At 51.9% G+C, this 14,298-nt stretch overlaps 1 protein-coding gene across 1 annotated transcript in view; it reads left to right on the forward strand.

Annotated features, from left to right (window-relative positions):
* Window positions 1-14,298, forward strand: part of LOC149366525 (uncharacterized) — a 43,329-nt gene that overhangs the window by 25,404 nt on the left and 3,627 nt on the right. Inside the window, exon 8 of the mRNA XM_089571199.1 lies at window positions 2,142-2,279. Coding sequence (XP_089427325.1) covers window positions 2,142-2,279 — 138 coding nt within the window. The remainder of the gene's footprint in view (window positions 1-2,141; window positions 2,280-14,298) is intronic.

A 14,298-nucleotide genomic window follows, 5' to 3' on the forward strand; every position in this document is an offset into this window, starting at 1 on the left:
TGACTTTACTCCTTTTATTTTATTTATGAAGCCCATGCATTCACTAGATGCGCCTTTATTCATGCTGGGCCGCCGCGGTGGCTCAGTGGCTATGGTGCTCGGCTGCTGACCCGAAAGACGCGGGTTCGATCCCGGCCGCGGCGGCTAGAATTCCTTTGGAGGAGAAATTCTAGAGGCCCGTGTGCTGTGCGATGTCAGTGCACGTTAAAGAACCCCAGGTGGTCGAAATTTCCGGAGCCCTCCACTACGGCGTCTCTCATAGCCTTAGTCGCTTTGGGACGTTAAACCGCAGTAAACCAATTTATTCATGCTGGAACCTTGAGCCTTTTAAGCAGTGACGCCGAAAGGGGGACGAATCTGCCGACGCGTATTTAGACACGGCTGCCGACGCGCCTGTCGACACTCCTGCCGACGCGTCTGCTAACGACAGTATGAGGCATTAAAGGCTTTCGCCTTAAAACGATTGGTAGGGATGCCTGGACACCAGGGAATAGAAGGGAACGAGGCTGCGTCCATAGTCGGCCGAGCGTTCCCCCCCCCGCCCCCCCCCCCCCCCCCCCCGGAGTTCTATTGAATTCCCAGACTCTGTCGAGACTTCTAGCTGTATCGAACCCGCTTAAGACTTACGCGGACATCACAGCATATCTGCGCCTCAGTAGGCAGACGTTCCCATAGCCAGCCAAGGGTCTGGATAGAACTGAGGAACGACACCTCAGAAAGCTGCAAGCGGGTTCATTTCTGTAATGTGTAACGATTCTGTAACACGTAGACCCGACTTTTTCGGGGTACTGTAAGTTCTGCGACATGTGGGCAGGCGCATATCCTATGGTATGGGCCTACCACAAAAAAAAAATCCAGGAATACAGCTAGAGAATAAATCAGCCAACGAGAGAAGGCTGGGAGGCGACCCTGTCCGCCTGCTTGGACCTGGAGTCCCAGTGGGCTCTGGTTCAGAGAGCGCGGGCAGCGGCTACCGCCAGTGGTGTCCTGGAATAAGGACTACCACCCAGGCAAGGGAGGGGTGAAACCTTCCTAAAACCCAGTCCAGTGCATCCAATAAACCTTTACTACCACTACGCCAGTAAAAAAAATACCCCACATTTCATGTATATGCTGTAGGAGCATGTGATGGTGTAAGGTATCTCCTTCACGCGGGCGAAGATACGTGACGCAGATTTGGAGTCTGACGTCTGAAGGGCTCCCTTATGGGGGAAGGAAAGAATTCAGGAGAGGCCTTTACGTCACATTCTTTGAAGCCGGGAGTGAACGCTCTCCCTGCCCCCTCGCCCCCCCCCCCCTCCCTCTCTCTCTCCTTAGCCGCTGTCTCAACAAGCTTCCGCATGTGTAGCATACAATGCAGCAGACGACGACGCTGCACCGAACGTTACTGTTGGCTGCGCTGTCGGCCAAAGACTCCCAGTAGTCTGCGAAAGCGCGTGACTTCCGGCACGCTTTATGGCTCGCAGCTCGAATCTTTCCTGAGCTTTCCTTTCTCCACGGGCTACTTGATCACAGTTTGCAAATAAATGGCGGCGTATACTTGCCTCGGAGATCCGCACGCTAACAGCCTCGGCCCACTATAGTTTGCTTTCGAAAATGGCCGGTGGTGGCGACGCCTGTATATAATTTTCTTTTTGCTTTTTTTAGCATATGCAACCTGCGCTTTTCTTTCGTCTGTATGTACTCGCCACTGGTCAACCTCCATGTGGTGCCAGTTATCGCGACATTCATACCTAAACTGCGACGCAACCTTACAGAGTCTTACAGAGTTCAGGGGGTGTCATACGATGACCAGTTGCATGTAACTTACATGTACTAGTCAGATGGAGGCAGGCTTGCGACAGGGTAACCGAACCGGCGCCTTCAATTGTATGCTTTCTCAGGCTTGCGCTTCAAAATAGTGATGCAACCGTTCCCGGTACAGTGTTCCGAGTGGTGTCATACATGCATGGACACCACCCGAAACGCTGTACCGCACTGTGGCCTTCCTTAACTATTAAAAAAGAACTTCAATGAATGTACAAACGTTACGCGTAAACAATGCATCCAGGTGCAGTAATGGTTTCGCATTCCCACACGTAACTTAAGTGTGTCTTCCAATTTTTTTCTCTCGCCATTGCTTGTTCCTTTCTTTGATCCAGGCGTGCAACTGCAGTGCTGCGGGCAAGTGTGTTTACGGAACTTACCCCCGTGACAAGAAATTTAACTCTACTACTATGGAAGTGTGGGCCAATCGGACAGTGGTGATGTACGAAACCACTGCACAGATGAAAGAAAAGGTAGGTGGCAAGGGCAGAAAACCATTCCTTCAAGACCCGCCGTCCATTTCTCTAGCTGTACGCAGGCAGGTTGCGTCTGCCTTGCACGGTACGCCTCGTCCCCATTATTTAGCGACATTGGTTGGCGGCCCTTCTTGACGAGGGAGAAGTCGCAGGGTGCGCGAGACAAGACTTAATGATTCAGCCTGAAGAACGCTAACGTGGCTTCAAGGATTCGCCCTTTTAGAGCGCAGCTCTTTGGCGTCCGTTCCTGGGTTTCGCGTCGTCGTCGGCCTCGTCACCAGCTCCGCCCCCAATGTCACGCTTTTCAATTGGTCGAAATGCTCGTGACGTCACAGTGCGCGAATTTCAAATGGGGCCAATTGTACTTTGGCTAGTAACCATGCAACAAATCAAAGGGATCGTATAGTGATGCTGCAACTAAGTTGGACTGAGTTTAGTTAATTGCTTAATTAATCAATTAGCCTAATTAAGATAGAGGAGAATGAAGAGGTCAGAAGAAAAGAAAAGAAAGACGCGCGCCGCAGCGACAACAGCGTCCGCGGAAGGAGACGCTGCTGAAAAAAAACAGATAAGTACGAAGCCGCGTTCCCTCCACCACCACGCACTTCCCCACTCAGTAAGACGTTGCTCGTTTCATATACGTTGTGTCGAACATCCTAGACAGTTCCAACAATTCACAGGTTAATGACAGAACACGATGGATAGAAATACAATAATATAAATATGAAATAGCCTAATTAACCTTTCTAGTTAGACCGCATAAATCAATAAAACCGAGAACGAAATTGGTCGAGTTGGGGAATCGAACCAGGGTCTCCGCAATGCGATACGAGCACGCTAGCCACTCCGTAATGCCAGCTGAATGGTTTGGAATGAACAAAGGCGCGTCTAGCTAATACGGCGTCTTCGTTCACTCCCATCTTCCCCCTTTTCCTTACGGCGAGGTGCAGGTGTCCACCCAGATATGCGAGAGAGATACATTTCCTTTCCTCAAAAAATAAATTTACCGTCCAGCAAGGCGTACAGCCGAATTGGCGATGGCGTTCTGTGGACTCCCTGGCAGCGTTGCAAGACGCTGTCGCGTTCCACTCTTACAGGCGAAGCTTAACATGTTAACCACACATCAGTAACACACGCAGACAGCCAATGGACGCGTCATTCGCTGCCAGCACTTCATTCATCATTCACAACCACATTCGTGACAGAATGCTGTACTAAGGCTTTCGCCTTGCACCACTTTAGTCGCCAAAGAGAGAGAGAGAGAAACCTTTATTTACAAAGGAATTCGGGGCACGCCCCAGGGTCCCCGCACGACCCCACTGCACTCAAGTGTTTATGTTCCTGAGGTCCATAACACTGGCAGCACGGCCGGTGGCGATGGTCTGCACGGCCGGGTCCTCCGAGTGCAGCAGGGTCTCCCAGTCCTCCCAGGTCTTGAGGTTCTCTAGGTCCCGCGGGGGAGGGTCCGCCGGGCAGAGGGAAAGGATGTGGAGGGAAGAAGCGAAGGGTTCTGGGCATAGGGCGCCAGCAGGAGTGGGGAAGGAGGGATGATAGTGGGTTAGGGTAAGGGGCGAGGGGAGAGTATGTGTTTGTAATCTGCGCCAGAGTGTTGCGTGTCTGTTATCTAGGGAGGGGTGGGGCGGGGGGTAGAGCTGGCGAGAGGCTCTGTATGCCTGGGTCAGCTCACTGAATGAGTGCATGCGATCCTTCGTGAATCCCCGATCCGAGGCCACCTGAGCCCAGTTTAAAGAACCTCGGGCTAAAAGGTTGGCGGCCTCGTTTCCGGGATTCCCGGAGTGCGCAGGCACCCATATCAGCTCCACTTGGCGGGGCGGGGGTGCATCGGGCGAGTCCAGTATGCCAAAAGCAGGGACATGAACTCGGCCTCGAGCAAAATTTAGAATCGCAGTTTTAGAGTCAGTTAAAATATACCGGGCTTCCGTGCGGGTTATAGCAAGTGCAATGGCGGCTTCCTCTGCAGCCTCTGGGGACGTATCTGGAGGGAGAGGTAGTGTGAGGAGGGTGGATGAAGAGGAGTCCACCGCAGCTGCTGTCGCTTCATCACCCGTGCAGGCAGCGTCCACCCATACGGCGTCCGGCTGGGGGCCGTACGCTCGATGGAGAGCCTTCGCACGGGCTCTGCGGCGCTGCTCATGGTGGGACGGGTGCATATTCCTCGGGAGCGGCCTGATGAGAAGCTCTCGGTGAAGGGATCGTGGGATGGCGAGAAGGTTTGGGTCGTTGGCCGGTATTTTGATTCCCAGGGAGTCCAGGATATACCGACCTGTGGAAGTTTTTGTGAGCCTGATGTATTGGGCCTGTCGGTGGGCCTCCACCAGTTCCCCGATCGTGTTGTGGAGGCCCAGGCCTAGTAATCTGTCTGTGGGTGTGTTGAGGGGAAGATGAAGTGCTACCTTGAATGCCTTGCGAATCAAAGCATCCAAAGCGTTTATGTCATGTTTGGATAGTTGTAAGTATGGGGTAGTGTACAGTACACGGCTGAGGACAAAGGCATGAATGAGGCGACATAGGTCGCGCTCCTTCATGCCTCTATGATGTCCCGAAACCCTGCGGATGAGGTGCGATATCGCGCCTGCAACCTGCTTGAGTTTCTTGAGGGTAGTGGTGTTTTTGCCATCGTTCTGGACGTGCAAGCCCAATACACGGAGGGTGCCAACCTCAGGTACCGGGTAACCATTCAATTCAATGGCAATGGGGGAGCGGGGACAGCGGTGGTTCTTAGGCCGGATGAGGAGCAGTTCGGACTTCTCTGGGGAGCAAGACAGTCCGATGGTCCGTGCGTAATTTTGGGTGAGGGTGGCTGCCTCCTGTAAGGTGTTCTCTATGTCGCCGTCACTGCCGTGGGTGGTCCACAGTGTGATATCGTCGGCATAAAGAGTGTGCTTGAGATGGGGAATAGTTGCCAATTTCCGGGCGAGGGGTATGAGGGTTTTGTTAAAGAGAAAGGGGGAAAGGACGGACCCTTGAGGGGTGCCGATACTCTGAAGTGTGTAGGAGGTGGAAGACAGAGGGCCGAAGTGTATCTCAGCCGTGCGGTCAGTCAGGAATGCTTGAATCTACGTAGGCATACGTGCGCACACCCACATTCAATGGGGATAGAGCAGTCATGATCGCCTGATGTTCAATGCGATAAAAAGCTTTGGAGAGATCCAAAGCTAAGACTGCCTTGGTGTGACCTGGAAGAAGCGGGTCAAAAAGGTCGTGTGTGAGTTGCAGCATGGCATCCTGTGCGGATAGATGAGGGCGGAATCCCACCATGCTATGCGGGTAGAGATTGTTGTCCGCCATGTGACTTGTGAGTCTCGCTAACACAACATGCTCGAGGAGCTTCCCGAGGCATGAGGTTAGCGAAATCGGGCGAAGGTTTTGAATGGTGAGTGGTTTGTTGGGTTTTGGTATAAATATTACCTTCGCGTGGCGCCAGGACTGCGGGAGGTTACCCTCCCTCCAGCACTGGTTGAAGTATTTCGTAATGTGGGTGATCGATTGGTCATCCAGATTACGGAGCATGGAGTTTGTGATTTGGTGCGGAGTTGGCGCGGACAGTCAGGAGGGCCGCTCTGACTTCCGTCTCCGTGATGTCGGTGTCGAGTGTTGGATTTGCTTGTCCTGTGTAGTGCGGTAGAGGTATGGGGCCGCCTGGAGATGTGTACATGGTTTGAAGTGTGTCTAGAAGGGTGTCGGGATCGTCAATGTGTTCATGTGTTAGGCGTGTCACATGGTGCTGTGCTGCTGATTTGGTGCGTGTGGGGTCAATGAGGTGTCGGAGGAGTTGCCATGCACGTTTGCTGGACAGGTTTCCGGCGATGCCGTCACATATCTGTCCCCAGTTGGATCGACAGAGCTCCTCAGAGTGCTGTTGGATTTGTGTCTGCAGCGCGGCCAGCCGCTTTTTAAGCGTTCTGTTGTGTTTGTTGCCTTTCCAGCGTTCCAGGATGCTGTGATAAGCCTCCCAGAGGTGGGCTAGGCGTGTGTCAAGGGTCGGTGTTTCGGTTGTAGTTTCAATGTGTCGCGTGTTGTGGTGAACGTCATGCTTGAGTGATTGCACCCATGCATCGATGTCTGCGATGGGAGTGTCTGGGAGGGCGGTGCGTGCAGCGCGAAAGGCATCCCAGTTAATGAGTTCGTGTGTCATATTTGCGTGACGGGGTGGTTTGTATGGGACAGTGATTTGTATAATGTAATGATCACTGCCCAGTGTATGTTGTGTTCTGTTCCAGGTAACGCCGCGGATACAGCGGCTCAGCGTCAGGTCCGGACTGGTGTCCATGCTGACACTGTTGCCGATCCGCGTAGGCGTCTGAAACGTGTTGTGCACAGTGAGTTGGAGGTTCTGCAAGAGCAGCCAGAGCCTGCGACCTCAATGTGTCGTGGTTGTGTATCCCCAGTCAGTATGCTGACTGTTGAAGTCCGCACCGATGAGTAGGGGATGTTTCCCTGCTAGATGGTGTAGCTTTCGCAGAAGTGATTCTAGCGGGGCCATCGGCAGGGACGGGGGGTGGTATATGTTTGCTATAAATATAGAAGGAAGTGAATGTGTGTGATGTATAATTTCCGTGATCACGCAGGGCGTCTCAGACGTAATGTGATGAGTTTTGTAGGTGAGGCTGCGGTGGATGAGTGTGGACGCCCTGGGTGTGTTAGTGGTATCCGAGTGTGTAGATGTGTAGCTGGGGAGGGTTGCTCGGTGTGCAGTCTCCTGGAGAAGAAGTATGTGGGGCGTGGGTGTGATGGTGGGAAGGAGAAGTTGCAGAGGTGCGCGCTTTGCCCGGAAGCCGCGGCAGTTCCAAGTTATAATGGGGAGATAATTAGTGTTCCCCCCCGCCATATTAGATGTTGGGGGGATTGAGGAGGGTATTAAGACGGGTGTCAATTGGTATGTGTGGCTCAGGGAAGGTGTTTTGTGCTTGTGGAGGTAGGATGGGGGGAGTTGAGGGGGTTTGAAGTTGGGTGAAGCGATGGGTAAGATTATGCTCCAAGAGCTCCATCATCTTGGTAAGCATAGCGTCCATGCGCTGCTCAAGTTTTTAAGCATGAAATGCTTTTAGCTCCCGTTGTCGGCAGTGTGGTGACGTCACGCCGAGACCGAGATCCACTCATCCGGGCACTGAAATCCACTCATCCGGGCACTGAATTCCAGTTATCCGGGCACTGAAATCCACTCATCCGGGCACTGAATTCCAGTTATCCGGGCACTGAAATCCACTCATCCGGGCACTGAATTCCAGTCATCCGGGCTCTGAAACGAGAACATCCGGGCACCGTACGATACTTAACGAGATTTAACGAGACTCTCTAAGCCATCCTACGCGACCGGCATGCAAGCGCCGGTTGGTCTCCAAACGAGACAAAAAAATTCAGGGGGCACTTTGACTGTCTAAAGTGCGTAGAGGCGAAAGCGTTTTCCGCACCACTTTCAGTGCTTCTGTGGCACTGGTGGCGTCACATGTAATTGAGTACTGATTACTAAGTGATGACAAATCACTAATTGATGTTAATTACTGGTTGATGCCTGAATACTAATTAACTGCTAATTAAGCTTAAGCTCCGCCTTTAGGAGTGGAACGCGACAGCGTGTTGTAGCTCTGCCAGGGAGTCCACGGAACGCCACCACCCGTTCGGCGCGATGCCTTGCCGTTTCAACGCAACGGTTTTTGAGGAAAGGAAATGGCGCAGTAAATCTCTATCAACTCGGTGGACACCTGAACCGCACCGTAGAGGAACGGAGGAAGTGGGAGTGACAGAAGAAAGACGAAGATGGCCCGTAATGAAGAAAATGAAAATTGTATTTGAGGAAAGAAAATTACGCAGTAACTGTCTCACATAGCTCGGTGGTGGTGGTGGTGGTGGTGAAAACGTTTATTTCGAATGAACTGGAGGTATGTTTGGATCAGCCCGTAAGGGACCGATCCTTACAAACACTAGGTGGAGGTCCCTAGTATGGGACCCCAGTGGCGGTGGCCGCCGCCCGGGCGCGCCCGACTAAGGCTTGTTGGGCCTGTAAGTCGTGGCAGCCGAGCAGGGTCGCCTCCCAGTCCTCTGTGGTTGGGTTGGGGATGGGGGGAATAGCGGGGTTGGAGGGGCAGGCCCACACCATGTGATAGGTGTCAGAAGACACTGCACTACAGTGTGGGCAGCTGCCGCTAAAGAAGAGGTCAAAATGTTTTAGCGCTGCCGGGCACAGCAAAGTATTGGTGAGAAGGCGGAGAAGGAGCCGCTCATCCGCCTTCTTCAGGCCTTTACATGGGCTAGGGTAAAGGCGATGACAATTTTGATAATATGTTGTAATATCTTTGAATGTATAGACCGGATTAAAATCGGGTTCCTGATCGGATGGGGAGGAGAAAACAGCCCGGTGAGAGAGCGCGCGGGCGGCTGCGTCTGCTGCCTCGTTTCCTGCCAACCCCTGATGAGCAGGGGCCCATATGAGGTAACGGTGTGCGGGGTCCGTATCCCGTATGCAATTTTGATATATTCGATAGGCTAGGAAGGGAGTGCAGCCTTGTTCGACGTTCCGACAGGCCCCTCGCGAGTCGGTGATTATGTATTTTGAATTGGAATGTGAGGCCGCGAGAGCAATCGCGACCTCTTCTGCTTGTGTTGCACTGCGAGCTCTAAAAGTTAGGCCGTTAACTGTGTTGCTGTTGTGAACTACCGCGGCCGTGTACCATCCCCCGTGGTGAGGGCCGGAGGCGTCCACGTAGTATACACCTGTTTTGTTGCCATAATATCGGGCTAGCGCTTCCGCTCGTGCCAGGCGCCGACCATTATGGTCTTCATGTGACATGTTTGCTGGAAGAGGCCGCACGTGGAGGGCACGTCTCCACAGTTCCGGGATGCGAAACCTGTCTTCCATTGGAGGGGTGTGTTGGATATGGAGTCGAGCAAGAAGGCGGCGACCCGACTCCGTTAGCGACAAGCGCGTGTACTGGTTTGTAAGGTGCGCCTCCTGGAGCTCCCGGAAAGTATTCACCACCCCAAGAGCCATAAGCCGGCTGTTTGAAGTAGTGATAGGGAGGTCAAGGGCACGTTTAACAATTTTGCGAAGGATGACCTCAAGGGCGTCCTCCTCTTGTTTCCGTAGGTGGAGATAAGGAGTCGAATAGAGAATTCGACTAGTTACGAAGGCGTTTGCCAGCCGCAAGGCATCCTTACTTCGTAACCCTCCGCGTTTGTTGGAAACCCGGCGGACCATGCGGCCCACCTGGTCCCCCACCTTACGGAGTTTGGCCAATGTAGTGTCTGGCCGCCTGTGTTTGTGGATGTAGAGTCCGAGTACCCGTATCTCATCACTTTCGCGTATGGGACCACTCTCAAGAGAGAGAGATATTTTAGTTGTGCACTTCTGTGAGGGGTGGAGGTGCACAAATTCCGATTTTTGAGCTCGGTGGACACCCGTCAAAATTCAGGGGGGGGGGGGGGGGGGGTGCACTTTTTTGACCTAAAGTGTGGTCACTGATGTGTGGTTAAGATGTTAAGCTTCGCCTCTAAGAGTGGAACGCGAGAGCGTCTTGCAACGCTGCCAGGGAGTCCATAGAACGCCATCGCCCATTCGGTTCTACACCTCGCTCGTCGGTAAATTGGTTTTTGAGGAAAGGAAATGTATTTCTCTCTCATATCTCGGTGGACACCTAAACCTCGCCGGAAGGGAAGGGAGGAGTATGGCAGTGAGCGAAGACACCGTATTCACTAGACGTGCCTTTGTTCATTCCAAACCATCGAGCAGGCATGGCGGAGTGGATAGCATGCTCGTCTCGCACTCCGAAGACCGGGGTTCGATTCTTGAGCTCGACCAATTTCTTTCTAGGTTTTATTTATTTATATGGCCTGACTAGAGAAGTTAATTAGGCTAATTGGATAATTAAGCAATTAACTAAGCTCAGTCCCACTTACTTGGAGCACCACTATATGGTCCCTTCAATTGGTTGCATGGTTACTAGTTGATTGTAAAACATTTTATTCGCCGGGAAGAGCTTGGCAAGAGGTCGCGTTAAGTGGTCGAGAGTACATAGCCCTCGACGACTTTGTCAGCCCACTCCACCGCCAAAACTTGCGTTCTGGGGTCAGAGCTAGTCAGCACGGTCTCCCACCGCTCGAGAGAAGGAGCTGTAACTAGATCACCCGGAGGTGGCTCTATTTTGCAGTCCCACAGGATGTGATCGTAGGTAGCACGGTGGCCACAGTGTTTGCAGTTTGGGTTGTAAAGATCTGGATAAATGTGCGCGAGGAGTGATGGGGTGCGTATCGATCTCGTCTGTAGACGACGCCACGTAACCTCTTGTTCTTTAGTAAGTCTTTTGTCTGGAGGGGGGAAAATTCTCCTCTCTAGTTTAAAATGATTGGTGAGATCATGATATGTGATCATGGAGTCCTTCGTGAAATTCAGGGAGCCAGACTCATCCACTGCCCGGTCGACGAAACCTCGGGCTTTATTGTGGGCTGCCTCGTTCCCCGGATTCCCCGAATGGGCTGGGACCCATATCAATTCGGAATAATTTGGTGAGAATTTGGTTGCGTTAAGGATTCTAAGGGAGGTGTTTGTAATTCGCCCTTTAGCGAAATTATTGATACCCATTTTGGAATCGCTGAAGATGATGCTCCCTTGGGTATGCGCTAGGGCGAGGGCTATAGCCGCCTCTTCTGCCGTTTCAGAGGATTTCGTTTTGATTGTCGCCGAGACGATGTGGTCACCATTCTCGTTCACAACCACAATTGCAAAGGCATTGGTATTTTTGTATTCTGCCGCATCTACATAAAGTGTTCCAGCGCACTGTCTGTATTTGTTATGTAAGGCTTTGGCTCTTGCTTGTCTTTTACCCTCATGGTGTAAGGGGTGCATGTTTTTGGGGAGTGGTTTGATTAGTAGGGCCGTCCTATAGTCGCGGGGTAAATCTACTTTAGAATCGTTATTCGTAGGTTGAAAGTTAATTCCGAGCCTGGTAAGAATACTCCTGCCAGTTCTGGAATTGGCTAATCGCGCTGTTTGAGCCATTAAATGGGCTTCTTTCAGTTCATTGTAGGTGTTATGTATTCCTAACCTCATAAGCCTTTCAGTTGAGGCATTTAGTGGGAGTCCTAACGCAGCCTTATAGGCCTGCCGTATCATACTATCCAATTTGTCCTTTTCTGCTTTCGAAAATTTGAGATAAGGGGTGGCATAGAGTATCCTGCTTAGCGCAAAGGCCTGCACTAGTCGGCATAAATCTCTTTCTCTCACCCCTTGTCTGCGGTTAGCTATGCGGCGGATTAATCGTGCCGTCGCTTCTACCGTGCGTTTTAGCTTAGTGAGTGTGTCAGTATTCTTTCCATTTGTTTGTAAATACAACCCCAGTATCCTCATGGTCTGTACCTCTTTGACAGATCGTCCATTAACATAGACGTTTATTTGCGGGGGGGATGTCGTGGTACGCCTACCTCTTTGTTTACGACGGATCACGAAGAGTTCAGATTTTTGCTCAGAACAAGTGAGGCCGGATTCCCATGCGCATGCCTCAATGATGTCCACTGCTGCTTGGAGTGTGTCTTCTATGTAGCCTTCGCATCCTTTGGTTACCCAAAGTGTGATGTCATCTGCATAGAACGTGTGATGTAGGTCTGGTATTTGTGCCAGTTTGGGGGGAATTTTGATGAGGGAGAGGTTAAAAAGGAAAGGGGACAGGACGGAGCCCTGTGGCGTTCCTTTACTTCCTAGTGTGATTGGGGCAGACTCTATTGTTCCGACCGTTATCACTGCTGTTCTGTTAGTGAGGAAGGATCGGATGTAGTTGTACGTCCTTTCTCCGGGGTTGATTTCTGACAAGTTTGTCAAAATGGCTTTGTGGGTGACGTTGTCGAAAGCTTTAACAAGGTCTAAACCCAATATTGCTTTCGTTCCTGTTCCCTCGTCAGCTTCAATTATGTCCTTGTTAAGCTGCAAGAGTATGTCCTGGGTAGATAGTTGGGCCCTGAATCCTAACATTGTTTCAGGTAGGAGGTTCATGTCCTCCGCATAGTTTTGGAGCCTATTGAGGATGACATGCTCCATGAGTTTGCCTAGGCATGATGTTAATGAAATTGGGCGTAGATTCTCAGTGCTGAGTTTCTTACCCGCTTTAGGAATAAAAGTGATTTTCGCGTGTTTCCACTCTGGTGGTATGTTGCCTGCATGCCAGTATTTGTTCATAAGGTCTGTAACCGCCGCGATCGACGTTGCGTCTAAGTTCCTGAGAGTCTTATTTGTTACTTTGTCTGGTCCTGCCGCAGATGTTGTCCGCAGTTTTCCAATTGCGTACCAGACCTCTGCGTCTGTGATGTCTGCGTCTAAATTTGGATTAGGAGTCCCCCGGTAGTCTGGTTGAGTGGTACCATCATCCGTGTTTAGATAACGTTCTGCTAGCTCTTTGATTAGGTCTTCAGGTGTACCCTCATATTTATGTATGAGTCTGTACAGTTGACTTTGTTGCACGGGACGTGTTTGTTCTGGGTCGAGCAGGTGTCTCAGAAGATGCCATGTCTTCTTATTTCCGAGCTGCCCATTGACGCTTTCACATATTTGGTTCCATTGTTGTTTTTGGAGAGTAAGTGTATGTTCCTCGATTCGCCTCTCGATTTCAGCGATCTTTTTGCGTAGTCGCTTGTTGTGTTTTTGCTTCTTCCAGCGTTTTTGGAGGCCTTTTTGTGCCTGCCACAGGTGTAACAGCTTTGAGTCTGCAATCTGCTCCTCCTTCTCAACTGGCACCGCAACGCTAGTGGAGCTGACATCCTCATTCAGGGAGATAACCCAGTCGCTAAGGTTAGGTGCTAAGGTTAGGTGCATCGCTAAGGTGCATGGTTACTAGCCAAAGTACAATTGGCCCCGTTTGAAATTGGCGCACTGTGACGTCACGACCGTTTCGACCAACTGAAAAGCGTGACATTCTCTGTCGACAACTGCTGCTTACAACGATGAGACATTAAAGGCTTTCGCCTTAAAAATAACTGCTGCCAGTGCCTTCTCAATGTTTATCAAGATATCAGTGGAGCTGTGGGTTTGATAATGCACGGAATTATAATTTCCGATTTCTAATAACGCGTGCAAAAAGCACATAAATGCCACGTTACACTTCGTTGTCATACGTGATCCGGGGGAGAAGCGCTGCGTTCAAAGGGCAAGGCATCGCGCCGAACGGGTGGTGCCGTTCCTCCCTTCCATTACGGCGCGGTTCGGGTGTCCACCGAGATGGCAGAGAATTACTGCGCCATTTCCTTTCCTCAAAAAACCTTGCGTTCAAATGGCAAGGCATCGCGCTGAACGGGTGGTGGCGTTCCTCCCTTCCTGTACGGTGCGGTTCGGGTGTCCACCGAGATGACATTAGGCCCGTAAACATTTCATGCTTACTCTACTCTCGGTTACGGGAGAGGCAGAGAATTTTTCGGTGAGGGCGGCGGCAAGGTGATTGAATCTGGCCTCGAGGCGGGCGTCTAGCTCCTTTAGTTTATGGTCAAATTTTGCTTCGAGTGCTGCTAATTTAGCGTCTATTTCTGGGGGCACGGGAGGGGGTGTGGCGTCTGTGGTGCGCTGTTTCTTTGCAGGAGGGGTGCTCGAAGTGTCTGTGGATGATGAGCTCGAATTAATGACAGGGGGTGCGGGTTGAGGGGGCATGGAGGGGGCGGGGGTGCTTAGGAGAGAGGAAAGGCGGCTTACCTCGTCACGCAAGGCCTTGAGTTCCTGGTCTCTCGGGTCTGCCTGGGAGGACTGGGGTGGTGGGGGTTGACGGGTGGTTTTGCCGGAAACGCGGTCTGCCCAGGTGAGACGCGTGGCGTTCTTGCTGCCATTCTGCCGGCTTGTAGAAGGCGACCGGGAAGCCGTCGAGCTGCGTCTGCTGGCTGTGCCTGGTTGATCGCAGCGGGAAAGCCGCGATGTACCCGGAGGAGAGAGAGCGTTCTTCGGGGACGCTAGTTTGCGGCCCCGTCCCTTGCAGTTCCCGGTGCCGGTCATATGAGGGCCTCCGCAGAGAATGCAGCTGGGGGTGCATGA

Source organism: Amblyomma mixtum, chromosome 1 (assembly GCF_055824585.1).
Source record: "Amblyomma mixtum isolate Tamu chromosome 1, ASM5582458v1, whole genome shotgun sequence".
Classification (NCBI taxonomy): domain Eukaryota; kingdom Metazoa; phylum Arthropoda; class Arachnida; order Ixodida; family Ixodidae; genus Amblyomma; species Amblyomma mixtum.